The sequence below is a fragment of the Perna viridis genome, chromosome 3 (genome assembly GCF_037379345.1).
Source record: "Perna viridis isolate PV_CMFRI_1.1 ecotype Kerala chromosome 3, ASM3737934v1, whole genome shotgun sequence".
Classification (NCBI taxonomy): Eukaryota; Metazoa; Mollusca; class Bivalvia; order Mytilida; family Mytilidae; genus Perna; species Perna viridis.
This window is the reverse complement of record NC_142447.1, coordinates 56,112,340-56,140,332: the sequence shown is the minus strand read 5'-3', so window position 1 is coordinate 56,140,332 and position 27,993 is coordinate 56,112,340. Positions and strand designations below refer to the sequence as shown.

The window sequence follows — 27,993 nt, the reverse complement described above, 5'->3', positions numbered from 1 at the left end:
TCTCATTAAAACCTATTTTATTGCTCTTATTATCAAATATGAAAAAAAGTACAAAAGTTTAGAATTCTATCAGTTTACAGTGGTAGCAAATTTTTTCGGTCCAGTAATTTGCCGAACTGGTTTCAATGGAGAATGGATTCTTTCTGTATGTTTGTTGTGTAAAATGGATTCTTTAACATCTTCAGGTACCTTTGTCAGTATTTGATCAGCATAAAACAGTGCCTACAATGGAAACAACAACTATATAAGTTAAAATTTGAAATTAAGTCTAACCTCTCCCGTTCACGTTGAATTGTTTAGTAAATTACTGTTGATTGGAATATACAAACATGATGTGCATGGCGAGCTCATATCTACATCTATATTATTCTCACATTTCAACGATCTATTTTCAGATTTAACTTGTCAAAATCGTACGATTGTTACTAATTTTAAAGAACTCGGCAAGTTCAAATGAGCTGATCGTTGACATCACAGCATACATTTCCTGACTTAATTGATATTGACTGTAATGGGATATAATTGGTTTGATTAGGTAGTTACAAGACATGCGAGCTTAAAAAGATCTATAATCATGTTACAGTTAACGAATTTAGCCATATTTAATATTCATGTTTTGAATCGTGAGTTTGTTCAGAAAATAGTGCTTCCAAATCTTGACTTCTTGCATGACCATACGAATATTGTTACAATGTGAGAGGCAAAACAAAAATTTACGCAATATAATGATTGTCATGCGATTTACCAACTACGTTAGCACGAGTTTATTTTGATATGATACTTGTCGTGTACCAAGTATTTACTTGTCGTAATATGATGAGTTATTGTTTATATTTTGTTTAAATTAGCCGCATTTGCTGGAAGTAGGAGAGGCTTGGTCCCCATCAACATTTAACTCAACATGCCATATCATTTGCGCCTGTCCCAAATCAGGAACCTCTAGTTTCTATTAATCTTGCTTAAGTTTATTTATTTTTAATGTTTCCGATATAGTATGATGTTCAGTTCGCTGAACCGGTATATTTGTGTGACTCCTACTTGCACCAAAACTTTCCAAAATACGCACAAGACACAAAATGATTACACGACGTTTCGGTGGCCAGACGGTAATTTCTCACAATTTAAAGCCAATACAATTGTACTTTTGTTAGTTTTTACCGTTTGACAGGGTTAATATTCGCCGTGTTTGTCACTAATCCATTACCTTTGTTGCACTGACAGTCTGGACTGAAACAGATCTTGTTAGAACCTTCCTAAGACCCCCAAGTCGTGTTGTTGCAGACAAGACCCTCATTCTATCAAAACTAGTTGGAAAGTTGACTTTTGGTCGTGGTATAAGCCCAAGATCTCCCATCTTATAATGTGGCAGTGTTCCTCCTGGTGGGCCGATAGGAGATATCGGCAACTGTCTGAAATGATTTATGTCATCAGTCTATGACGGAACATTCACCATTAAGACTATTTTATATTTGAACTTATGCTAGTTGATTGATCTGCAATGAACTGTACTATTTATCGTATTGATTCTTGTAAAAAAAAATGTTTGATGAATCTTAGGTTGTATAGGACACTAATGTTGGACAACAAAGTGTTATATATCAAATCGCAAAAACTATAAAAGGAATTCCAACCTCAAAATCAAAAACATACAAAATATTAAAAAAAAATACCCTCTTTTAATTCCACCCTCAGTACCGGGTATTTTACTGGCGCTTTTCTTTCTTATTACCGTCTGTCCAACACCGAACTCATTCATCTGCGGCCCAACTCCAATGGCTGCAGCACTATTTAGAATCAGCAGAATATTCTCCAACATATTGTCACGGCGTTCTATTTCATTTATTTCTGTCATTTCTCCTTCCATTATTGGTTCCTCGTCCGGTTCGGTTTTCTGGAGTATATCAGGTAAAAGATGTTGGATATTGTAATTGCTTATTGTAAAATTGTTGAAGGGAGCGCCATTAAGACCAATGTTACCATTAACCATTAAAGTACATACACAAGGATTAAAGGTATTGCGTCAACAGAATTCATTTGTATTACAAAAGAAAATACAGAGAATTCTCATGTTAAAAATTGGTCAATGATACCATGATTAATCCCATGCACGAAAATCGCCTCGCTGATAAAAGATAACGTGAAGAGCGGCACAATAGTCTTTCGTTTTATATGACCGTATCCATGGTTTTATCGAAATACATTGTTGCACTAACCGGTGGTTCAAATTTACTTTCAAGAGTGAAAGGTCTTTTTTGCATCTTAAATGAAAGGTCTACCGCATGAAAGTAAAACGTCCTCGATAAGAGTAAATGTAAAGTGTGGTAGGCCCAGGTAAATGAGATTTCAATAGTCTGGCATCAAAAATTTAGGGCCCAGGACCGTGGATAAGCATTAATTTGAACTCTTGACTAACTATCATTATGATTATCGGCTGTCACTTTGAAAACAAAGGAAAAGTCTTGTTCCCATGATACCACATACCGTAAGGCCAATTTTAGCAGCAATGGTACAATCATATTCCTGTTACGGGGCGCCGAATGGGACTCTTGTGGTTTTGTACTCAGAATTCAATTTTATACATGCAAAAGTGAGTTTTGTTTAACAAAAATAAGTTTATAACATACTACCAATTTAAATTTTGTCATACAAAGTAATCTTTCAGTGGACAAAAGTTACTTTTGTCATGACAAAATTCATTTTTGCATCACAGAGTTTACTTTTATTACCTAATTTGAATATTGAGTGACACAAGTCAATTTTGTATGCAAATTAGTTAAGTTCGGATTCTGTGAACTAATTTGCATACAAAACTGAGAAATATTATGACAAAATTAAATTTTGTGTTTACAAAATTGAATTCTGTCATAACAAAATCATTTTTGCATGCAATTTAACAGAAGTAAATTTAGTGTCACAAAAGTCAATTTTGTATGCAAATTAGTTTACAGAATCTTTGGATATACAAATGAATTCTCTCCTCACGATTTTGTAAGATGGCCTCTCATTGAATATAGTAATCGCGGGTCTCGCAGGTTTCCGATTACTTCGAGCAAGGACATATCATATGGGTGATGAGCTATTCTGCAAAAGTAAGTAATATCTAATAAAGTATTACTTACTTTTTCGGAATAGTGCATCAACCATATGATATGCTCTTGCTCGAAGTATTCGGAAACATGCGTCTGCTAAACCCGCGGTTACTATAACCAATGAGAGGCCTTCATACAAAATCGTGATGAGAGAATTCATTTTTGTATATCAAAAGGATTCTGTAAACTAATGTCCATAGAATATTGATTTTTGTCATGACAAAAATGAATTTGTCATTACAAAATTGAAGTGGTCATAAAACAGCTCTGTATAACACAATTTTGTACGATAAAAATAATGACAGAATTCAATTTGTGTACACAAAAAGATCAAGTTCCATTCGGCGCCCCGTACCTGTGGTTAAAGATATCATTTGAACAATGCTAAAAGTAGGGCGTCTATACCCTTAGGTCAATTTAAACGGCAATAACCGAATCGTCTCACTACAATAAAATAAAATCATAGGATAGTTTGAAAAGCAAGGGTCCCTGTGATATTACATACCGTTCAATGACACATTCGCTTATGATCAGTCTTGTTCCGGTGGTATTACATACCCTTAGAGTAATTTTAACAACAATAGAACAGCCCTTCTCCCGTGATTATAATACCCTTTTACCATTTTAACAGTAGTGGAACAGTCTTGTTTCCGTAATTATACATACCCTTAGAACCATTTTAACAGCAATGGTACAGTCTTGAATCAATTTTTCTAACCTCCGTTTTTGTCTTTTCTCTGTGTTATAATCAGTTTTAGTCGACTTAATTTCTTCTTCTAAGATTCTTACTTCAGATATCAGATGTTGTATTTCATCTCTTTATATATTAAAGGAGAAGACCATTTTATTGTGCAAGTCATAAATATCGAAACTAATCTGTTAAATATTCATGAAAATTAAATTGAAACAAATTAATTTTTTTTTCTTAATTAATAAATCGAGATTTATAATTAGGAAATTTGAATTTCCCGCGCCTATGGCGCCACCATGACCGGTTGAACTGTGACGTCACGAAATCGGTTTGTAAAGTGAAAGTAAATAGGTAATTGAATACGATGTCCGAAGAAATCGCCAATCTGGGACTTTTCCTCTATAATTTCAACACAAAATAAAAAGAAGAGATTGAGGAACAACATGTATAAGCAAATGTCAGACATCATTGACGAACAACAGGATTTGCAGCCAGTATTTTTAGGGAAAATCTTATGGTTACTTCCGAAGAATGTTCGTGTTGCTGGTAAAAAAACTTTAAGAACATTTCTCTTTTATAATTCCTGCAATCGTAAGCTTGACAAGTCATCGTGTTTTGGTGATTAGATAAACATGATCGTAGAAATATTTACGTAATATTCTTTGTTTACATATTATTTGCAGTATTTGTATCAGTACCAAACCGACTTAGTGACGTCACGAGCCAATCGGAAGCTAACGGTAAAAATCAATAAAATTTGGCTATGATTTTCCTACAGATAGGAGAGTTCTGCAAGATGGCTATCCACTTATATTTCAAGGATTTCGAACTTTGCATAGCCCTGAGCATTTTATAAAAGCGCATTTTGCATTAAAGGTTATTTATTTTTGTTAACGTGGGCATGATTTTTCATAAGAGTCCAACGTAATGCAAAGGTGGTCTTTCCCTTTAAGGAAAAGAAAATTTGTACATGACATTTTTTTAAAAAAAAAACACAAAGGATATCTTATATTATACTAATAAACCTTTCTTTCATGCTCACAGTTTTTAGTGGAGTCCGAGTTGCTCATTTACTTACATAACTTTTTTTTGGGGGGGGAGGGGGTATTTTATGTTCTTTGTGTTTTGTGTGTGTCTGTTTTCCATGTCTGGTCTTTGTCCATGGGTTATATTATTTTGATTTCCGCTAGAATCTTGGATGCCTTGATTACTCTTCCAAACACAAATTTTACTCTGCAGAGTATACTTGTTATGAAGCTTTTTAAACCTCTGTCTAACTCCTACTTACATATTTTAATATAGCTGAGCGCAAGTTTAGTGAACATTTTCAAATCTAGGAACCAATATGACCGGAATGATATTTAGCAAATAAGAAGGTAGTTATTATGACGGAGGTACATTTTATCTGATTATGATTGATCAGCTTTCACCGAATGGGACTTGATCTTTTTGTCATCAAAATCCAATTTTGTGAGACAAAGTTCAATTTGTGTCACAAAAGTCAATTTTACATGCAAATTAATTTACAGAATCCTTTGGATTTGCAAATGAATTATCTGTCATTGCGAGTCGTTATCATGAACTCGTGGATCGTTATGGTGTATCCATCAGCACTATGAAAACTGATTTATTCAACGGGTCATAGTTTTCTTTTCTTCGTTTGTCTACCCCGGACTTGACTTTTTATGAGCAACTCGGCGGGTGTTTCTAGAAAAGCAGATGACGCTTACCCTACCGGTGCACCTGGTCCATGCTCCCAGTTTTTAGTGGAGTCCGAGTTGCTCATTTACTTTTCTTACTTTGTATGTATGATTTTAGTTACTTTATGTTCTTTGTTGTGTGTGTCTGTTTTCCATGTCTGGTCTTTGTCCCTGGATTACAGTCTTTTGATAACCGCTATAACCTTGGTTCCCTTGATTACTCTTTATAACATTTGGATGTTACAATCTTCAGGTAACCGTAGCTTTTCTTCAGTTATCAATATTGTTCTGAAATGCAGGTAAATGGAGATTGCTTGAACAACAGAAATGAATAACCGGATAACTCTATTACCTTTGTGTCCTTATTTGACTAGATGCCATATCAAACTCCGTCTTTAGGTCAGCGTAGTACTCAGCTTCCCTCTGCAGTTCACTTATCACGTTTTCTTGAAAGGTGCATTTTTCTGTCAACATCTGAATCATCTAAAATGGATTCACTTCATCATCGAAAAGTTTCAGTCACATTTATTTTTTTTTTCAGTGTATTGAAGCAGTTTGTATACTCTTCTTTTTCCTTATGTCAAATTCGAATATATAAAACAATGTAATATAGGTAATAGCACCTGAAAGTTCCGTTTTGCTTCATATGAATTTGATTTGCCGGATAATTATATTGGCAGCACTGTATAAACTTGAGACACACCAAACTAATCATGTCAATCATTCGATCTGTTGTTGCTTTTGATAATTTGCGTTATATTTTGTCTCATAATGATGAGCAGTTTACTTGTTGACCTTCAATGTTTATGTAGATTTTGTAGTTCATTTACCTGGCCCTACATGTATGATTTTGATTGTTGCCAGAAAACTGCCATACTGGAAACCATTCAGCATTAGACGATAAAGATGTAAACGGAGATAAGTAATAGAAGATGACATTATAAAATGGTTATCATAATAATGCCCTATGTTGTTAAATGAAATATTTATTGGCATCTGTTTTTCTTCATTTGTTACACTAATAAGATAAGATATTTTTTTGTAGAATTTTAGTCATTGTTTAGACGTAGACAAGGAATTTGTACATTACATTATTTCTGGTAATGTTTTATCACCTTCGTAGCTTTATTGCTGACATCGAATTAAGTGTCGAATGAAAGCTATAGTCAGTGCACTGTCTATAATCGTATTGCCTTTATTAGATATTTCGTTTTTGTTTCTTGTTTTGTTTTGTTTTTGTTTGTTTTTGTTTTGTTTTTGTTTTGTTTGTTTTTTTTTATGAAACAGATTCAGGACAATATCATAAATTCAGAGTTCAATGAACTGTCTGTTATTACCCGTTTGTTAGTGTTGCTTTTCTTTGCCAATGCTTTCTCTGTCTCTTCTAACATTTGATTGTGTCTTTTCTGTCTTTTTGCCTCCTCAATCAGTGTATCGTTCTGGTTTAGAACTTCTATAGTTTTGTCCGACATTTTAGTTAGTTGTGCCTGGATTAAAGCATTCTCTCTGATTGCCCGTTTAGTTGTGTCGGCCATCTGCTGATTCGAAACCTTCCGAAATTCTTGAGCTACATCATTAACCCGAGTAACCATTTCCTTCTTCAGTCTGATCAAGCACAATACAAAGTTAACAGAATAATTCTTTCAGAAAACGCAAGTACTGTGGATGTTTTTAAGAATTAAAGGACATTGACGAGAGAACCTCCGATGAGAATTTTCTTTCATGTGTCTAAATCAACAATTATTTTTATATGTCTAAAAAAAAAGAAAAAACACCGAATCCAAGCATAGCTTAAAAAAAATTTCTAAATGTCCTTATATAGGTTGGTATTTTATTCTTCAGGGGGAAATCACTAGTCCACTAACACATAAGTTACTTCTCCTGCATTGTAGACTGGACGAGTCACTGCGAAATATATATTTTGCGTTCTCTTGTTATGCAGATATAATCTCTTATATTTAATAACTCATACCGATCTTTGTCAGCTACAGCTTTCTTCTCCAGTTGGTAAATTTCATCTTCCAGTATTTCATCTTTTTGGATTAATTGTTCCTCAAGTTCTTCAATCTTTTTAAGGTACTCATCTTTCTGAACTCTAAATTCTTCTAATGCACTTAGCTTCCCGGCTGAAATAGATTTGCTGTTATGCATTTTTAAAAGACTGTATTAATTTGATTTCACTTTGCTAGCTTTACTAGACTTTTTTCGCCGAAAGGAATTTCTTCTTAATGTACTTCTATTAAGAATACAACTCTAAAATTAACATTTCGAAAATGAAATCACTGAAAACCCTTTCATTTTGTCAGATCCCTAGCTGAAGTGAAAAATCTAAAAATAACATCAAACTAATTGTGAAAATTATCATTTTCATTTTGTGCAACATACAGTGGAACATTTAATGATCAACAAATTTAATGTCGGATTCTTTACTTCGTTGTGTGTTGAGATCTAGTTTTTATTCAATAAAATTTATGCCGATGTTTAGCAATCTTTATAAAAGAGTTTTTAATCTCAACATCACGCATGCAAACTAAATTCACAGAACTGAAACAAGTACTTCTAATGATTTTTCAATTACTCTAATTTTATCGACCTCGTTGCAATTCAAAGAAAAAAAAGCATCATACAATGCCATTTTATAGTTCTATTATACAGATCTTGAGTTAAGAGATAAGTGTATCGTAAGGCGTATTGACCCAATGTGAAAAAACAAAGAAAACCATATCTCACTTGCGCTATGATTTTTCATTTTGTATCGTTGATTTTTGATATATCTGTGGTAACATATTGTCTACTACAGTTTATTCCAAACAGACAATCTGACCACACCTTACCAGGTTTAGTTGGTGTCGTGAATGCTCTTTTTCTTTAAGTTATCCTTTGTTTTTCAGTTGTCCCCATATGTTTGTTGTTTCCGCTGTCTCTTTTTTCTTTGCCCCGTTCTTAAAATTGTTCTTTAAATGTCGATTTTACCCTAATTTCCTTTGAATTTTCTTTCAGTGTAATTGTTAAGTATCGATCTAATTGTATGTTCTCTTGAATATCCATTCAGCGTCAATATTCAATTCGATAATTAATCATACCGTATTTTACTCTTATTCCTTTTTTGTGCGTATTTTGATCTTTGATTTGAAGTTTCCCTTGTTCGGTGTCAATGTGAAATAATGACAAAACCATGGTTTCCCTTTACTCCCTTTCATATTGAATTTTATCGTAGTATCACTTCGGTTCCCTTTCAGGGTCAATGTTTAATACTGATTTTAACACAGTCTCGCTTTGGTTCCTCGTCAATGTTAATAGCGTATACATTATGTCAATATGCTGCATGATCCTACATACCATTTATTAATGCTTTACTTACTTAACATTGTTACCTCTCTTTTTAATGTGTTCGTTTTTTCATCGATTTCATTTGTCAATTCTTTTATTTTTTGTGATGAATCTTCCCTTTCCTTAGCCAAGGTTTGTTCCAACTCTTCTACTTGCTCAGTAAGGGTTTCTATTTCTTCGTCTGTAATTACAGAGAGATAATACACTTTGCATGGCTTGCATATTTGCATATAATAACAAAATTACCGAACTAATAAAATCTAGACAATATACCCTTTTGTGGTAAGTTGATGAACATGCTCAATATACCCAAGAATTTTACTCGCGGGAGTGTATATTAAGCATTTTCATCGACCATCTCACAGTTAGCACAAAATGGTCTATAGTTCACAGGAAGTATCAAAATGAAAGTCCGTATGACAAATTGCAATATCAGGGTAAAAACCAGAAAAAAAATATCATTTTTATTTCAACATTGATTATTTATAATCATAGTTATAACTAAATTACTGTGTACGCAATTTAATTTTGTGTTGTGACTTGTTTTTCGTGTGATGTCTTTTTTGCTGTTCCTGGTTGTGTTTTTATTTTGAATATCATAACAATACGGCATTTCAAAAGCATTCGAAAGGTTACCTTAGAAAAAAGAAATAAATCACACAATTCTGCTTTCTTTCAATGCCGGAGCAGCATTATAAAAAGAAAAGAGGAAATAAAGAGTTGCGCATCTGCTTAGCTTTCTTTGATTTTTCCTCCATATTCAGAATTTTAGTAAGAACTTTGTTTTAAGAACCAACATTTATAAGCCTAATCGACCATTAACAATCCTTTCAAAGCTCCGTTTATATCATAAAAAAACCTTACCCTTTTTATTGATATCTTTTTTACACAACGTGATGACTTCGTCTTTATTTACGATTTCAGCATTTTTTATTCCATCTAATTCATTAAGTTTAATTTCAAGTTCATCTGATTTTCTTGCATATCTAAGGGAGAATGGTGAATATTATTTTTTTTTTTATAAAACAATAAAAACGCACTTAGTACTGCTACTTATACCGAAATAGATTAGGTTAATAATAATGTTTGAAAATCAAGATGTAGAGTATTGAATTATGAAAATTGCTGTTACGAACAAAACTAAGTCAATTGAAAACGCAATAAAGTAGAACTTAATTGTGAAAATGTCAGTATTTGTTGAATGCAGTGCTTGTGTAATTGAAGCTTTGATCATCTAATATGATAAAATACTTTGATATTGAGCTGCGGTCTACTATACCTTGCTACCCTATTTTCAAGATCCCGGATTTGAAGAAGGTAAAATTCCTTGGAAAGTTCGTCTAGATCACTCGCTGAAGGATCTAATCCTGGTGTTTTGCCACTCTTTTTTCCTTTCTTGCCTTTCTTTCCCATTTTTACAGGAAGCAGCTAGACGGCCATTAAATTCACCATGCCGACATAAACATGATCTTTCTATGTATACATTTCTTTGTATTATTTTGTCGATGCACAAACGATGCCTGATTTGATACAATTTTATACTTTATTTTTGTCTGTGTATATGCATTGTTATTAGGACATTTAATTAGTATATGTGATCCGTCTTTTTTATTTTAAGGTTTTTGATGCTTTGTTTTATTTGATGCATATTAGACATTTAACTGTAGAAATTTTAATTGTCGGTAGCCTTAAACATAGTTAAAACATCTTTTTCAAAATATCTTTTTTTACACAAGGTAAATTGTAAGAAAAATATTTTAAAAAAACTATGTTTTAATTGGTATAACACACAAAGTTACATTGATATATGGAAGTTGTTTCCAAAATGTGTCGCTTTTTTCAAAGTTCAAAGAAACTCAACATTTTTTTTAACAAAAATTTTGTGAAAATCAAGAAAAACAATGTTGATTTTATACAAGGTTTGGATGAGTAAAAACTTGAATTAATTGATTTGTTGGGAAAATAGAAAACTGTTATTACATAATTAAATATGCTTAATTGGAGACACTGAAGTAGATTAAAATTGTTAGTTTCATATTCCTTGCATCAATTTGACTACGGCTAAGGGAATTTGATCCTAAATCCCTGTATTCCCTGCAAAGATCCATAATAGCATTTTTGTTGGCCAAAATTTTCAATAATGACGTGAACCATTTAACGGTTGCAGAGTATACGCAGCTTTGTTTGCATCATTACAAAGACTACAATTGAAAGAAAGATCATTTATTCAATATTTTATTTCTAGCAAGAACATATTACATAATAATGAATAACCATATAAATAGATGACATAGCAAGATGCAAAGATGGGACTTAAAATTGACAAATATCCCGGAAAAAGGATCACCCCACCCAATAACATATATGATGGATAGATTAGTGCATATTCACTAAAAGCGATTTTTAATGTTCATCAAGTGAAATAAGTTTATATGCTTGAATGTAATTGATTAAAAAAAAAAACATGACATAGCAAAGACATAAAACAGCGAATATATCTTCACAACACAAGAAGCAACTTCTTTGATAAACAAATCGGAAAGTCATGATTGTAGAAGAACACTCGATCGCGCAGCGATTTCGATTCGATATACTCATAAATAAAAGCATTTTTCAAAGATAAAAAAATACAAAGGGGATATTGCCCTGGGTCGTTAATTATAGCTACCCTTGAATGGAAGCATCAATGATAGTCAAGGACTATCCATTTTGTGAAGGTATATTCATGTTATCACATCTTTTATTACAAAGCGTAAGAATTCACTAAAACCAACATCATCATCAGTAAATAAAGCTCGGTATGTTTCTGATTGAACAATAATATGAAATAATAAAAAGCCACATAGCAAATCATATTAAGTAAAAAATATATAATGCACAATCATTCAGAAACAAAGAATCCTGAAATTTCATTCAAACAGTAACAATTACAAAATAAGGCCACTAATGACCGTTTTAAAAGGCTACACTATGCTGTGTATGGCCACTTATGACCGTTTTATAGTGCCACACTTTGCTATGTGTGGCCACTTACTGCCGTTTTATAGTGCAACAATTTACTTTATAAGAATTTAGTATCTGTAACAGAGAGCTTAGTTGTTATAGAGTAATCAAGGGAACCAAGGTTATAGCGGTAATCAAAAGAATGTAATCCAGGGACAAAGACCAGACATGGAAAACAGACACACAAGACAAAGAACATAAAGTAACTAAAATCATACATACAAAGCAACAAAAGTAAATGAGTGTATTGAAGTTAAATTCTTCTCTTTGTAGTTATATTCTTAAATATAGTAGATATTCTGTAGTTTCTCCTTCCATCAATAGAGTTGTTCCGGTTCTCGTTAAACGAAGAAGTACAACATAAATAATGACAAAAAAATGGTAAGAACTGTAACAAAGATTTATCATTTTACAATGGTATTATCGTCTACGTAATAAGTGAATCCTGACAAAGTCAGAAACATAAAAATAGTTCAGTTGGTGGTATGATTCAATGTAGAATACCATATGATAATTAAAACTATTTAATTAGTTTTAAGTGTGTCCATACTTCTAAATGGTGCCGTAACCTAAACTGCTGGCTACGATACAACAACTATTATAACTATACTTGAACGGAACAAATTAATAACAGAATGCGTAGTTATAGGAAAGATAATTTCAGTTTGGAAAAGAACACATTTACTTTAATAATGTCAGTTCAATTGTCAATGATAAACATGTAGGATAAAAAAAGGATAGGACTTTTCAATGAGTTATTGATTAACATATTCAATAAATAAACTATAAATCAGAATATTTATCAAAATAAGTTATGACAGAAAACGTGTCTAGTGATAATGTTTTACACAGTATCATGGAGTTGAAGTATCTGTCTCCTGAGATGAATATCATTTGATTTTTCACTTAATAATATATACCTAATGACACCTCAGGGGACGAAGCAACAAATATTTTCTTATCTTAAAAGTGTATATGGTGTAAAAAATTACAAAATGACTTTTTAGATCGTAAAAGAGTCAAACTAGCAGTTTTCAATCACATTTTTGTTTGGGTTTGAAAACATGTAATTAAGGTAGTTTATTTATACTTACAAATTAAATAATCTTATGAATAAGTCAATACAATTATTGGACTTGTTGATGTGATTTTATGTATTGTGTGCTCCTTGATTCTTCTTTACTTCAATGTGTCCGTTAACAAATGACTTACCGCTCTATGACTTGAATTTAATCAACATCGTAGAAATTATTTGTAAGCAGAAGATGACAGACAATAAAAACATCCACAGACACCGAAACAAACGCGTTGCATTTAATGGAGATCGAATAATATTTAAGGCATATATAAAATGTGTAATAAGTGGAGTTTATTTATATCTATGACGATCCTGTTCTTTAAGGTTTTCTCTAGTAAGTCAGTTTATCGCGAAATTCAAATTAAAAATCAAGTGTATCGTAAATCAAGTGTACCGTAAATTAAAAATAATAATACGCTGATTTACTATTTGGCGTGCAGAAAGATAACAAGAACTCGGGTCATGTTATATCGGAAAAAAATATGTTTTATACTTATCATTCACAATATGATGTTTCGGTTTCCGAATTCAGCATTTAAAATTTACCGTACTTAATTATTCGGAATTGTTGTCGCTTTTATAGGGAATTTATTTAAATTCATAACCTGTTTTCAACGAATTATGAAATTTTATATATCTTTAATCTCCAAAAAATACATAATGTACAAAGAAACACACACTGAAAAAATATATAAGCATGAAAATTGATGTAACGTACAAAGGTTCTCATAAATATACAACACTAGAAAATAGAATAACGTGTTGACTACCCAAGGGATTCTAATTTTGTGTAGATCCAACGTATAAATTTGCATAAGTTAAGATCTGGTAGACATTGGCTGTTCATCAATCAGCTCATTAAATTTTATAGTATTCGGTCGGTAATGACATCTAGATTTCAGATATAGTTTCCTTTCATTGCTATGAGACGTGCACATGAGTATATAGTGATATTCATCGCAAATATCTTCGGACTGGCACAGAATACATTTCCTATTTTCTATGGGGAGTGTCATGCCATTTACCAGATTCTATAGGTAACTTATGATTAAGAGTTCTAAATCTGCAAAAAAAGTAATGTAGTTTCTTCTATCATCCAAAATTCTAAAATAGTTTTGAAACTCTAAATTTTCATTAAAAAGTCTATAATAAAGAGCTTTTGGTAAGTAATATACCTTTGAAAACCATTGTTGTTTAAAATGGTCTATAATTGGACTGCATAGCCGTGATACACGTGGAGAGTTTTGATCGATCAACACAAAGGATTACCTCATTGATCTTAAATCGATTTCACATATCTAAGCCAAGTGATATTTTTATATTTCTTATGTGGCAGGCTGTTTAGAATAAAAGTAATTTTCCCTCTTTGCCAGTAACCATTTTGCCAGTATTTGATGAGCCTAAGTATTATACATATTTCAAGTGGGTAATGGGTATCTTCCCAGTTCACCATCATCATCATCACGCTTTAATTTCTCTTTTACAGAGATTGATAAACATACAAGACAATTTTACAAGTGAAACATGTATAACAAAAGGAAGTAATTAAACACACTCAAATTATTCAAAAATAAATGATCCGCATGTGGTTAGCACTTTAGTTGATGAATTAGAAGAATGAAATGCAATGTTCATAACCTAAGATGGGTTCTACATGTTCGGCTGTGGTTAAAAGAGGTGAAATAAGAATATATATATATATATATAAAGAAAGGTCTGAAAAATTCCAAACCATGTTAGAACTGTCAAATATGCGATGCAAATTTTTGGTCGTTCCCTCCGCGGGACTCGAACTCGTACCGCTGTGACATCTATGGCAACACCGCCTGCACAAAGTCCAGCACCCTAGACCACTCGACCAGCTAGGCTATATAAAATATAGCTATCGCTGGCCGGGTCATTCCTCCTCGTAGGATTAATCTGGGCTGTAACTTAGTACACGATGTATGGTAGTACGGGACAGGTCATTTAGATGTTATGATATATTTTATATAGCCTAGCTGGTCGAGTGGTCTAGGGCGCTGGACTTTGTGCAGGCGCTGTTGCCTTAGATGTCACAGCGGTACGAGTTCGAGTCCCGCGGAGGGAACGACCAAAAATTTGCATCGCAAATTTGACAGTTCTAACATCGTTGGGAATTTTTCAGACCTTTCTATACGTTTACATATCTTCCCTGTATCCGATGGAGCAGTGTAGCGAATAGAGTCATCACATTCTGCTGAGACGCTATATATATATATAAGAAAAAGAGAAAAAAATAAAAAAAAATCAGTAATCAATTGTCAATAATTTCAAAATTATTACAAAAATAAGTCTGAAGTTTTCCTTAAAAATTGAGCACATAAGTTCGTAAATTGGAATGATGAATGTTCATTGCAAACTATGGTTTTAACGTCTGTGGTTTTGCCAAGTAATGTACGTGGTAAGATTTCGGGACTGTTGCAGTATAGTTTGTCGAGGTACAAAAAAATGGGTATTCCAAATGTTTTCAAAATGTCAGTCAGTGCTCGCGGAGAATGGAAGTACTACGACAAAATAAAACGAAGTGTTCAATAATGTCAATGACCACATTTAATACAAGTTTTGGTCTCAGATTGAGGTACACAGGTTATCGTTTTTTTTTTTTTTTTTCAAGGAAAAATGCATTGTTCAGTTCTGATTACTCCTACAACGTAAGTGGTTGGAATTCCGTTCCTCCATACCCCAACCTCTTACTTCCGAGCGCCATATTGAATAACGCTCGTTCCGCCGTTTTTATCGTTCGATTTCCGTTAGGTTAAACTTCTTTTATGTTAATAAAAGACTTAAAATATTTTAAAACACATGTTTAGCTGATTCACATTGTCGATGGCTTTCAACATGTCAGATGCTAGAGGTTAGGATGGCACCAAGTCAGAAAATAGCTTGCCAGGCAACCTCTAGCATTGCTGGAGTAAGTTCTGATGTGCATTTAGCAGCACGCCAACCAATGAATTGACTATTGTTCACCACTCTATTCCTAAAACATAAAAAATCACTATATCGCTGTCCATGGTTTCTATCTATCACTATATCACTGTCCATGGTTTCTGTCTTTTGCTTGTTCGCATACAACATTAAATCTGGTGTAGATTTTTCATCTTCATCAAAAGTTTGCAATATTTCAAATGGATTCTCTCTGTAACAGAATTATTCCCTGTTCCACACACTTCACGCCCGTAAAGTAACGTATGTTGGACAATCTTATCAAATAGATCTAGCTGACATTCCATTGATAAGTTATGTAGTCTTCCTTTCCGCAAGACGCCGTAGAAAGAACGAGTAGCTTTATCGGCATTGTATTTATTGCAAGGTAAAGATTTGGTGTTTTAAAAAAAAAACTTTATGAAAGTTCGTTTTGATCTATATCAGACAAAATTGAATTGCTACATATATTTTAGGTAAATGGAAAAAATCACAGGATGAAAGGTCCCAATTTTAGTAGAAAAAAAAGTAACTGAAAAAAGTCAAAACAAAAAAGTCATTTGAAAAATGTCAAATATTGACCAGGAAAAAGTCACAGGAAAAATATTGATATCTGACAATGCTTGAAATCATACATAATCCTAAAAAAACACCTTACGTTCTAGTGTGACTTGTATGGTTTCATGCACATATCACTCGTAGCCACGTTTCACTTTGCTATTTTCGTTGCAGTGTGTAATGGACATTAATTAGTTGTAAAACAAACTAAGCTCGCTATACAGATCAGGCCCTGGTATTGTCACCTTTGTTCTGGTAGATGTGGCCTCCCCTTTTTTAAATACATATAATAAGTAAATTAAGAAACTAAAGGGCTTTCTAGTCTATTGAAAAAAGCCGTTTATTTTAAAACTGTATTGTTTTTCAATTTAGATGAGATGTTTTTTCGTTAAAAAATAAACTTTCAATTTTTCAGACATCAAAATGAAAAAATAATATAAAATGTAAAATGACTGATCAAGTATAATTTTTTATCATTTACAATTGATATTTTCCGTAAAAACGCCACATATACAATGGTGGACCCAGAGGGGATGTAGGGGGTTGGCGCCCCCCCCTTTTTATTGGAAAATTTCATGTGTAAAATTGACAAAAAATACCAAATAATGTCCTAGCTGAATCACGGCTGACATTCCTCCTTTTCAAAGTGTTTGGATCCGGCCCTGACAAATGTATAAACTGTGACTTTATTTCCTATGACTTTTTCCTGAGACTTTGTCCTGTGACTTTTTCCTACGTTCGTGTTTTCACATGTTTTAAAAACACATGGAAACATGTGATAGTAAATATATTATTATGCATTTAATAATACACGGAATCATATGATTTCGAAAATAATATGAAAACCATATTTTTTTCTTATATAAAATCCTGTTAACATATGTTTTTTGTTAACTTGTTTTTCATGAATAATTTGTTAGACATAGCATATGTTCTTCATGATGGTCATACACATATGAAAAACATTTGACAACCATATGTTTTTCAGGTGCTTCCAAAACATATGAAAAACATATGAAGCAAACTTTCCTCTGAAGGCATATGTAGCGCAGCAGAACTCCGGTATTCCAAAGGGAACAAACTGTGCACTATTCTCACCGACCCGTTTCTTTCCCTTCTATCTAAAGAACTGAATATAAACGACACCACAGATTCCGGGTGTATCAGTATATCATCTATAACCAATCGACAAAAGAAGAAATTCAGGTCATGGCCAAGCTTTACAACAGACTTTGTTCAAACTCGCATATCATCATTCGAGAGATTGTCGGGCTGATGAGGACTCTCTTTTTCATTCATTTTAGTTTCCTCTTCCGCATTATATTTCTTGAGTAGAAGAAATATGATTTCGAAAATAATATGAAAACCATATTTTTTTCTTATATGAAATCCTGTTAACATATGTTTTTTGTTAACTTGTTTTTCATGAATAATTTGTTAGACATAGCATATGTTCTTCATGATGGTCATACACATATGAAAAACATTTGACAACCATATGTTTTTCAGGTGCTTCCAAAACATATGAAAAACATATGAAGCAAACTTTCCTCTGAAGGCATATGTAGCGCAGCAGAACTCCGGTATTCCAAAGGGAACAAACTGTGCACTATTCTCACCGACCCGTTTCTTTCCCTTCTATCTAAAGAACTGAATATAAACGACACCACAGATTCCGGGTGTATCAGTATATCATCTATAACCAATCGACAAAAGAAGAAATTCAAGTCATGGCCAAGCTTTACAACAGACTTTGTTCAAACTCGCATATCATCATTCGAGAGATTGTCGGGCTGATGAGGACTCTCTTTTTCATTCATTTTAGTTTCCTCTTCCGCATTATATTTCTTGAGTAGAAGACTTTTATCCCTCACCGCTGTAACTGGTCCATCCCCCATTTTGTTTTTGATATGCTTTGTTTTTGTTTTTATTTTGTTTTTGTTTTTTTGTTTTGTTATGTTTTTGGAGTCAGGGTTGTCATTTGCTTTTTGTATTTCTTTTTTAAATTAGGTTTCCGTATGTTGTTTATAGTTTTCGTTTTTGTTTAAATGTTTCTTGTTTGTTCGTCTGATGCGAAGTAATTCATTGATGGCTTTTAATGTTGTTACACTTGATTTCCTTTTGATTCCAAGCCATCCAAGTCAGGAAGTTTCCTTAATTATGACGGTAGGTTTACACAGACGAGTTTTCTGTAGAAATGGAAATTTCGTTGTAAAAATGTTAGTTCTGCGTTTTTCATAATTACTCAGTACTAATTATTTTACGATAAGCACAAATGAAAAATATTTTCATTGACAGTTGTACATTACAGAGAATGCAATGGTATTTGATTTCGCTTCTTCAAAGTAACATCAAACAGACGATGCGCTATCTAATGGTCACTAATTGGACAATTGGATCTATTTTCATGATAAAATGAGCGGTTGAAAAACTATTGTCTGTTAATGAATGTTAGATAGATGTATTGACAATTTATAAACGTCTCAGAATGTGACGATTCTATTCGCTACACTGCTCCATCGGATCAAATTGATACAGAGAAGATAATGTAAACGTATAGCTTTCGCTGACCGGGTCATTCCTCCTCGTAGGATTAATCTAGGGCTCTAACTTAGTACACGATGTATGGTAGTACGGGACAGCTCATCTTGGTGTTGTTTAACAAAAAACATTAAGTTCTTCCTATTTTGTAGTTTCTTATTACAGTGTTTGTATTTATTTTCAGTTTTATAGTTCAGTGGTGACAAAAGGTGCAAATGTTGCAACCAAATGCACCACTCGTCATCATTCACCAGCACAGTCACGGGGAAACGCTACAAAATATTTTGTAACGTGCACTGCAAGAGTGCTAATGTAATATATTTGCTCCACTGTCCCATCTGTGGCCTTCAATATGTTAGTGAATATAAACAGCATTTTCACAAGCGCCTGAAAGGACACAGGAGCGACCTAACAAAAAAGCTTTTACTCCCAGTGAGTCAACATTTCAGATTACCAAACCACTGCCTCGATGATTTCGATAAAATGAAAATCTTCATCGTGGAACAAAACACGGTCTGGAACGATCTACAGAGAGTGAAGCGGGAGGGATTTTGGATGAAAGAACTCCGTGTTTTACACTCACACGGAATTAGCAAAAAAACATTAAGTTTTTCCTATTTTGTATTTTCTTATTACAGTGTTTGTATTTTTAGTTTTTTAGTTCAGTGTTCAAGATCAACATACAACATGTGTCTATAACACAATGTTCAAGATCTTCGTTAACTGTCAATAAAATTGTTTACGTCACAGGTATTCACCTGCGTAGGTAGTGAGTTGTGTTCACAGACCATTTACGTTCATACACACTCAGTTTATTTAAGGCACTGAAGAAGGTCATTTGTTGACTGAAAATTTTGCTCATTATATATTTTATTATAGTGTATTAACATCTTTATCGATATCGTTGTCCAATCCTTTAGACTGAAAGATTCGGAGACCAAGTGATACACTTTATCAACCCCGTGCAGGTCCGGGTGTTAAAAGAATAGGCCTGCAGCAGCGCTAAGCTTGTCGTAAAAGGCGACTAAATAGTGCTCAGAAACCTAGCCGGGGGTTAGGCGCTCTGCCCACAGAGCAACTGGGATGTGTGCCCCAGGTGGTGGAATGGGGTACCCCTGGCGTGTTACATGCTGGGGTTGTCAGGCTATAATACGGAAAACCTGACCGCAAACCATAGTGGTGCACCGTGTTGGGAAAGATGCCGCGTTCCTCGCACGTTAAAGAACCCTGCTGTGGTATTCGATAGGAGTGGGAACCTTTGCGCTTCGCCACGGGAGGCTAAATTGCCCTACCTTACCCACCCACCCCCTTTTTCCAGTGGCAATCAAAATTTGTCGATCCTATTATCCTTGTGACCCACCCTTTTTTTTTTCATTTCATGTTCATTTTATCATCCATTTCATGTTCATAGTCTGAATATAGCTGAAATATTGCTGCTCGGACGTTAAACCCCAACAACAACAAACAAATGAGCCCAGTGGTTAATTATTTTGGGGTTTCCCCCAGTATTTTGTTGTAAATATCTAGACATCATCTATTTTAACCCCGGGGTTTTAATTCACCACACTAGACTGAGAAAGAGATATCTGAAAGAGATATTCAACGTACTCTTTATGTGAAGGGTATGACATCTTTTCTGTCTCTAAAGGGAACGAATTACATGTTTAAATATCTCTTCCCAGTATTTAAATACTTTCACATCTGAAAGAAGTTTCAAAAATATCTTTATAGGCACAAAAGTAAAAAAAGTATTCTGTTACGATAACTATTTTTAATTGTATTTAATGTTAACCTTGCAAACTTATTAGTCTTGAATAATGTTAGGCAAAAGCTATAATTCTATATGAAGTGTAAATATTTTCTATCCGATGAGGTTCACATTATTTTTTGAAACCCTTATCACATACACAAATCTTTCTCATTTGTTCAAATTCTGATTCGTGTGAATTCAATTAAAAAAAAATGTCTGCAACACATACATGTATATTAATGATATTCCATTTTCAGTTTTTTCCCGCTGTCTTAAAAGATCCTGGTCAGTGATAAAGTACTCGAGGGCTGTTCTTGTTAACGGGTCGTCTGGTCAAACTTGCAATGGTTAATCAATATTTATTTTGCATGTGACAATTGAAAAATTAAAACAAGCAGATTGTGTCTATTATCTGCGCTTTTCTATATAATGTCGTCACATTGTTGTTTGTTTCTACTGTACATTCGGTGGAGATCGAATTGGAATTTTAGCATTATTACAAATTTAGCCTCATCATAATCATAAACCGAACAGACATTAGATATTGGAGATCTGAACATACCAATATGATAACATATAAACAATAAACATTCCGTTAAAAGTTTCTCACGGAGAGTTGAAGGGAAGAGAGGAGGTCCTGTGTTCGTTAGAGGAGTTTGCTAGTACCCCAACTTCATGTTCGTGGTATCACAAGAGCAATATTTTGAAGCTGCGACCGCTTCGCGGTTTAATTAATTTCAAATGGTAAATATGCAAAATCGGATGATTTTTGCAAAACCTTACATGCAGTGAATAAATAATTAATCAATGTAACATTGTCTTTTTTATTGGTCCTAATCGAATCCAAATTAATAAAAAACAAACTTTATCAAATCTTTCTAATGTGATATTAGAGACCAATACTCTTGCATTATGTCGTTATGGGTCAAACATATAACCTTAACGGTGGGGTCATACGTATAACCCTATCTTCGGGGTCATACATATAACCCCTAATCTAAGTCCTGTCTGACATAAGTGGTATGTAACCTCGAAAATTTTCATAAAGATCCATACGTTGCATAGAAACCTAATGATAACGTCGACGATATTTTCCTCATCACAATAAACGATGGTAAATGTTTGCGTTCGTACATAAAAAAAATCTTACAATATAAAGATATCTTATTTTTACACAGACAAGCCACATTTATTACTGAAATCTAGATGACAATACAACACAATCGCTCGCTGTTTCTACCAGAACAAATAAAATACTTCACCGGGGCGCCGCTTGATACGAACGCATAGGCCCCTAAACAGATGGGGTTAGTGCTCTGAATTTTGATTGCGGTTAAATATTTGTCACTGGTAAACATTTACCTGCGAGGACGGGATAATTTTCCATATCATATATACTTGAGATGACAGTAAATCTACTGATCCAGGAATTGCCTAATCTTTCCATTTTTTAAATGTTTCCAAGTCGCACGGACTTTCTTTTTACCGAGCTAGATTTCTTATAGAATTTAAACAAGTATATATTGAACTTAAACGTTATCAGTAATCATCGGTCTTTTACAATGCACGAACATATCGACTAATACATGTATAGTGTATCAACAGATCTAAAAAAAAAATAGACAAACAAAATTAGTCTTCTTCAAACTAATTTCATTGGTCTCGCCGTAAGTAACGCCTCATAAACAGAGCATGGTTACTCTCTTACTACACATACTCTCAGGTGTTGGGGGTAGTTCAGGGTGTTAAAAGAATAGGCCTGCAGCAGCGCTAAGCTTGTCGTAAAAGACGACTAAATAGTGCTCAGAACCCTAGCCGGGGGCTAGGGCGCTCTGCCCACAGAGCAACTGGGATGTGTGCCCCAGGTGGTGGAATGGGGTACCCCTGGCGTGTTACATGCTGGGGTTGTCAGGCTATAATACGGAAAACCTGACCGCCAACCATAGTGGTGCACCGTGTTGGGAAAGATGTCACGTTCCTCGCACGTTAAAGAACCCTACTGTGGTATTCTCCCGGAGTAGGAACCATAGGGCTCCGCCACAGGAGGCTAAATTGCCCGACCCTACCCACCTCTCCCTAGATTTAACCCACCATTTCGTTTGAAGTGCCTGTACCATGTCAGGACCATTGCGGCACCAGCAGCTCCGGTGGCGAAATACCTATTTTGCCAGATTTATTTTTGACTTGACTTGATTATGAAACGGATAAGTGTTCGGTAATTTTGTTGTTACCCTTATATTCTATCTCCATTTTCTTTATTTCGACATTGTGTCTTGACTGTCGTGATTTAATTCTAACCATGGTTTTCCTCAAACTCACATGGATAAACGAACTAGCCTTGTTTTAAGACATTTGCTGTTAATAACGATTTGTGTTGTACTATATATATATTTACAGGTGTACATGTGCATGTTGATATCCTTAAATGCTACTTTTGATTTCTTCAGTAACGCATCGTATATGATAGATAACAAGTACTATTTTTAAAAAAAGAGATAGCCGACGCAGTAAAATTTTGTTCCTTTTTACTTCTAAGTTCTTCATTTCTTTCAAGAAAATAACACATGGCACGCAATTTTTAATGTTCCGATAAAGTTTTTTTCGAACGCAGTTCCAAAATTTCGATACAGATTTTTCGAATGCCACTAAGTTATCAGTATTTGATCAATCGGGAAAAAAGAACTGCGATCAGGTGACTTGCGTTTCCATAGAAGAGCGTCCTTAAGGTCAAAGCGTAAAAAGCGAAGCTATACCGACTGCGTCGGAAAAATACAACGTACTTTAGCGTTGATACAAGCGCCCTGTTAATTATATACCAACCGGAAATTGTGAATTTATAAGTGCCTATCAAAATGAAACACATCAATCTATCAACACAACCTTTTATAGCTGTGAAATAAACAAACCATAATTTATACAAATTAAACAAAATCTGAGCATAAATTATAAATACGAAAAAATATAATTGTATGAAGCAAAACTTGTATGATTCTAACATGGAATAGTCCTGAATGTAGCACTTATTGTGTATCACATAGCATGTAGTAAGTCAAACGCAAAGGTCATGACTAACACCCAACGGTAAACATATTCACTCAATTATCATGTAAACAACTAAAATTTTAAAGTATAGCGATTCTTTGCTTCCATGTATGTCCGAAAAAAATAAAATGAACCTACTGTTCTTAAAAAAATGTATTTCGAGAATTTGTCTTGTTACATAAAAATAGAAGTTCGTTGCACTGAAAAATACTTTACAAACCATACGAATATCCTTACGTACTCGGGGAACTGAGTAAATGAAGAATTAAGATACTAACAACAGCAGTGAGGTAAGAGAACTTCCAACTGGCATTGGAATATACATGTATCACTGGGATGATAATTAGAAATGACATTTAAGTTCTACGACGCACCCGTTGTTAGATCGGACATTTCTGTGATCGGGCTATGACCTCCATGATTAAAGGAAGAGAAATTTTGCTGTAAATGTGTCTCTGAATTATCATGTGATATATAGAAATTATCGTCACTATATTCACGTACTCCCTGACAGACTTTGAATGTTAACAATCTTTTAAATGCTGTTTTGTAAGCTCTGTTAAAATTGTAATAGAGAAATGGGTTAAGCATAGAATTCACATATCCTAACCAAATGGCTGTCGTAAACAACGCATATGGAATCTTGTATCCAATCAATGGATCAACTATATTCAAAATGAAGAATGGAAACCAACACACACAGAAACATCCCATAATTATACTTATAGTTTTGGCAGCTTTGGTTTCACGTTTAAGTTTTCCTTTTTTATGTTTATGTATACTAGCCTCCAGACTATGGATATGTTTTGCTTGTTTTCTTGCAGTCTGAAATATCTTTATATTGCTTATAATTAGGAATACAGCAGGAATGTAAAAAGCTATACTTGAGCAAATGATGGAAAATGGCTTATTTACCATAAAAATACACACTTCTGAACCTTCAGGAAACATACAATCATGTAATTCTTGGATGCCATTAAGATTCCATTTTAACATTATTGGTAAAAATGATATGAACATTGGAATAATCCAACAACCTGCCAACATCATTCCAATATTTACTTTGCTAATTCGTTCATGAAGAAATGGTCGACAAATAGCTAAATATCGGTCGATCGAAAGACAGGAAAGATGGAGTATCGACGTCGTCGTAAACATGACGTCAATACTTGTCGTAACTAAACACAGCGTATCTCCCAGCTGCCAAACTTTATTATTATACTGCTGATAGATCCCGAATGGCATAACAAATATGGCGACCATAAAATCGGCAATGGCCAACGACACTACAAAAGCATTAGTGATGGTTTGAAGACGTTTGTGAGTAAATACGGCAATTACAACAAGAGCGTTTCCACTGGCTGTAAGGATGGGAAAGAATGATAAAATAGCCGTTAAGAAGTAGCGTGTTTCATGATCCAAATATGGCGGAGGATCAGCGACACTTGCGAGTAGTTGAGCACAGAGGTCCGGAGTAGTATTAGATATGTTTTCAGTAGGCATTCCTGGCCAAACATTACTATCCTATCTAATGAAATAAACCTGAGGTATATTGGTTTGATTCAGTATCCCGGAATAATACTCTTTAGGTACTGTTTGCAGTAAAGTATCTGAAATTATAAAACGGAAACATTAGAACAGACTCTATATCGCACAATGAAAGACACGATTTTCTTTTCGATGTATATTTTTTAAAGCTGTTTTTTCAAAATTTAAGTTTTTTTTAATTATTTAATCCTTATGTTCTCAGATTGATTGTTCAATAAATCTGATTATCTTAATTTTTAATTGTTGTAACAAAACTTAGTAAAATTCTTATCAAAATCCAAAAAAGTGTGAAAGTCAATTAGCATTATATTAAAGTCATAATTATTATTTCATATATCATTTTTATAACGAACTTAATTTGCTTTATTAAATCTTTGCTTTGTAATTGGGAAAGTTATGCTTTGGTTTACTTAGAAGTTTTGAAGTATTTACCAACCACCTGTAACATTTGTACAATCCAAATTAAGGTTCTGCTAATGTCAAAATCTAAGACATTAATTATCAAGATAATTTTATAATAAGATGTTAATTACTATGTCCCTGAAAGCTTTCCTTATTGCTTTTTATACAGTATTCTACATATATATGTATGTTTCATTCCTTCACAAAACATGTTACTACAGCCATATTTTGCTAACAACAGGAGTGTAAACATCAATTTTTAAAATAAATGTACAGATTTACCAGAACAGATTTTTGTTCGAAAATACAAATATGCTGTAGCCTAAATATTCAGTGCAGTGCAAGTTAGCAATAATTTGTGACAAATTGCAAGATTTGAATGGAAATTTTAGTATTTTATGTTTATTGGTGTTGGTATTTAGCTGGATCGTGGCATTATCTATCTCAATTCATCTAAATTAAAAGAAATAGCATTTCTAAAAAGAAAATTAGTGCTAGCTTGCACTGCATATTACATTTAGGAACAGGACTATATGAATTTCAGGCTTCAAATCTTGTTTTTGACAGCTGTAGATTTTTTCTGAAATATGTTGTTTACACTTTTGTTGTTAATAATGGTGTGTATAGAAGTTATTAAATATTTTTTTTTTCCAAGTTTGACTTCGGCATGTGCCCTAAATACATACATAAATGCACTTAGAAATGTTTCAGCGCTAAATTTAATGTGTTATTAAAACGTTACATTAAGGAATGTCCAAGATATTGGCTTGAACTGAACCTTAAGTAAGTAAGAACTATAATAACCCGATCTTAACAGAAAATGGATAGTGCCCCGACCATTCCAACAAAAAATACCCAATCAGTCTGCAGACCATCTAATCCAGTACAAAAAAATTATTTAAAAATAATCAAACCATGTTCCATCACTTTAAATGATATATTTGACGAACAACATAGTACTATATCAAAATGTGGTATCAAGAATTGCAAAACATGCAACATTCTTATAACTGACTCTTACTTTTCTAGTTCCCTTACAAACAAAACCTTCCATACAAGAAGTCACGATGACTTAAGTTGCAAATCAACAAACTTGGATTAGAACGCAACTTATGTGGTCTAATATATGTCGGTGAAACACAAGAACGATTAAACAAAAGAATGTGTGGTCATCGTTCGGGAATAAATACCACCAAATTACCGACAGTTTATCAACATTTTAATCAACAAGATCGTACAATCCTCTCTATGAAAGTTCGTGTTTTAGAAAAAAAAATTACCATCCTACAAACAGTCCCATTCTAAGCAAAAACTACCGTAGGGAAAGAGAGGAGTACTGGATATGTAGACTAGGTACTACAATACCTTACGGGTGCAATGGCAACATCAAAACTATAAGAAACCTTTCAAGCCAATATAACAATAGCATAAATGTGATGAATTTATTTGACAAAACTCCAAGACGGGAAAGGAGTCATGGCTATCGCCACTATACGTCACCTAAGTTACATGATAGGTTACGTCTCAATAGATGGTCTCCTTCTTTTCATACAAAAACCTCTTGGACTTCATCACATTAAAACCAAACACTATCCTATACCTCTCGTTACGGGAGATTTGCCCATCATCGAAAACGAATCTCTGCGTTATATCCTTTCTAAAGGTCCCAAGTACCGTGAACTGCGCTCCATAAATTGGAATTTTAACTTTAAAGTTCTTATAGATGCCGTGGAGGACTACGCAAGAAAATGGATAAAACGATAACAAGAAGACATTGATTCTCTATCAGAGTGGTTAAAGACCGTGAGGTCTTTAATTTTTAAACGAATGAACGTTTTAAGTAGATCAATGAGTGCCAATGCTACATCAGTTTTCAAAGACTCCGATGTAGCAAAAACATTGTCTACTATACATAATATGTTGTTGTACCAACAGACAAAGCCCAAAACAACATTGTTTTTGTCTGCAAAATGTTTTACTTCTAATTTTTATTATCAGAGGTAGACATAGAAAATAATAGCAGTGATAAGACCTATACTACTTCCACACTCTCTAATGAAAAAATTGTGGAAAACCATAAATTTGTGCTATCCTCTTTTGGTCTCTCTACCAAGGACGATGACTGATTTACCGTCTATTTACTGAATTCCTAAACTCCACAAGAATCTATGCAAACAACGTTACATGGCTGGATCTGCAAAACGTACCACCAAACCTTTTCCAAAACTTTTAACTTCTATACTCACAGCTGTCAAAGAGGGTTTGCAGTCCTACCACAGCACTTGTTACTCCCGTAGTGGTGTTAATTCAATGTGGAT

The 27,993-nt window shown here is 33.7% G+C and overlaps 2 protein-coding genes and 1 long non-coding RNA gene across 7 annotated transcripts in view; 1 reads left to right on the top strand and 2 right to left on the bottom strand.

The window, feature by feature from the left end:
* On the bottom strand, positions 1 to 10,304 carry LOC148623002 (cilia- and flagella-associated protein 157-like). Its single transcript, XM_088573418.1, has 10 exons — positions 10,090 to 10,304; positions 9,675 to 9,796; positions 8,842 to 8,991; positions 7,453 to 7,606; positions 6,818 to 7,085; positions 5,833 to 5,963; positions 3,756 to 3,906; positions 1,671 to 1,891; positions 1,205 to 1,409; positions 1 to 222 (listed from the first exon to the last, which is right to left on the bottom strand). The coding sequence occupies exons 1-10, from the start codon at positions 10,221 to 10,223 to the stop codon at positions 70 to 72; spliced, it is 1,689 nt and encodes a 562-aa protein (XP_088429544.1). The 5' UTR covers positions 10,224 to 10,304; the 3' UTR covers positions 1 to 69.
* Positions 1 to 21,496, top strand: part of LOC148623001 (uncharacterized) — a 30,550-nt gene extending 9,054 nt beyond the window's left edge. The window contains exon 2 of the long non-coding RNA XR_015920745.1: positions 17,381 to 21,496. This is a non-coding gene — a long non-coding RNA (uncharacterized LOC148623001). The remainder of the gene's footprint in view (positions 1 to 17,380) is intronic.
* A 2,053-nt stretch (positions 21,497 to 23,549) lies between these two features.
* The window catches only part of LOC148622999 (5-hydroxytryptamine receptor 4-like), a 30,604-nt gene continuing 26,160 nt past the window's right edge, over positions 23,550 to 27,993 (bottom strand). For all 5 annotated transcript variants that reach the window (XM_088573422.1, XM_088573419.1, XM_088573423.1 and 2 more), the window contains one exon: positions 23,550 to 25,335. In XM_088573422.1, coding sequence (XP_088429548.1) covers positions 24,089 to 25,228 — 1,140 coding nt within the window. In that variant the 5' untranslated portion in view covers positions 25,229 to 25,335 and the 3' untranslated portion in view covers positions 23,550 to 24,088. The remainder of the gene's footprint in view (positions 25,336 to 27,993) is intronic.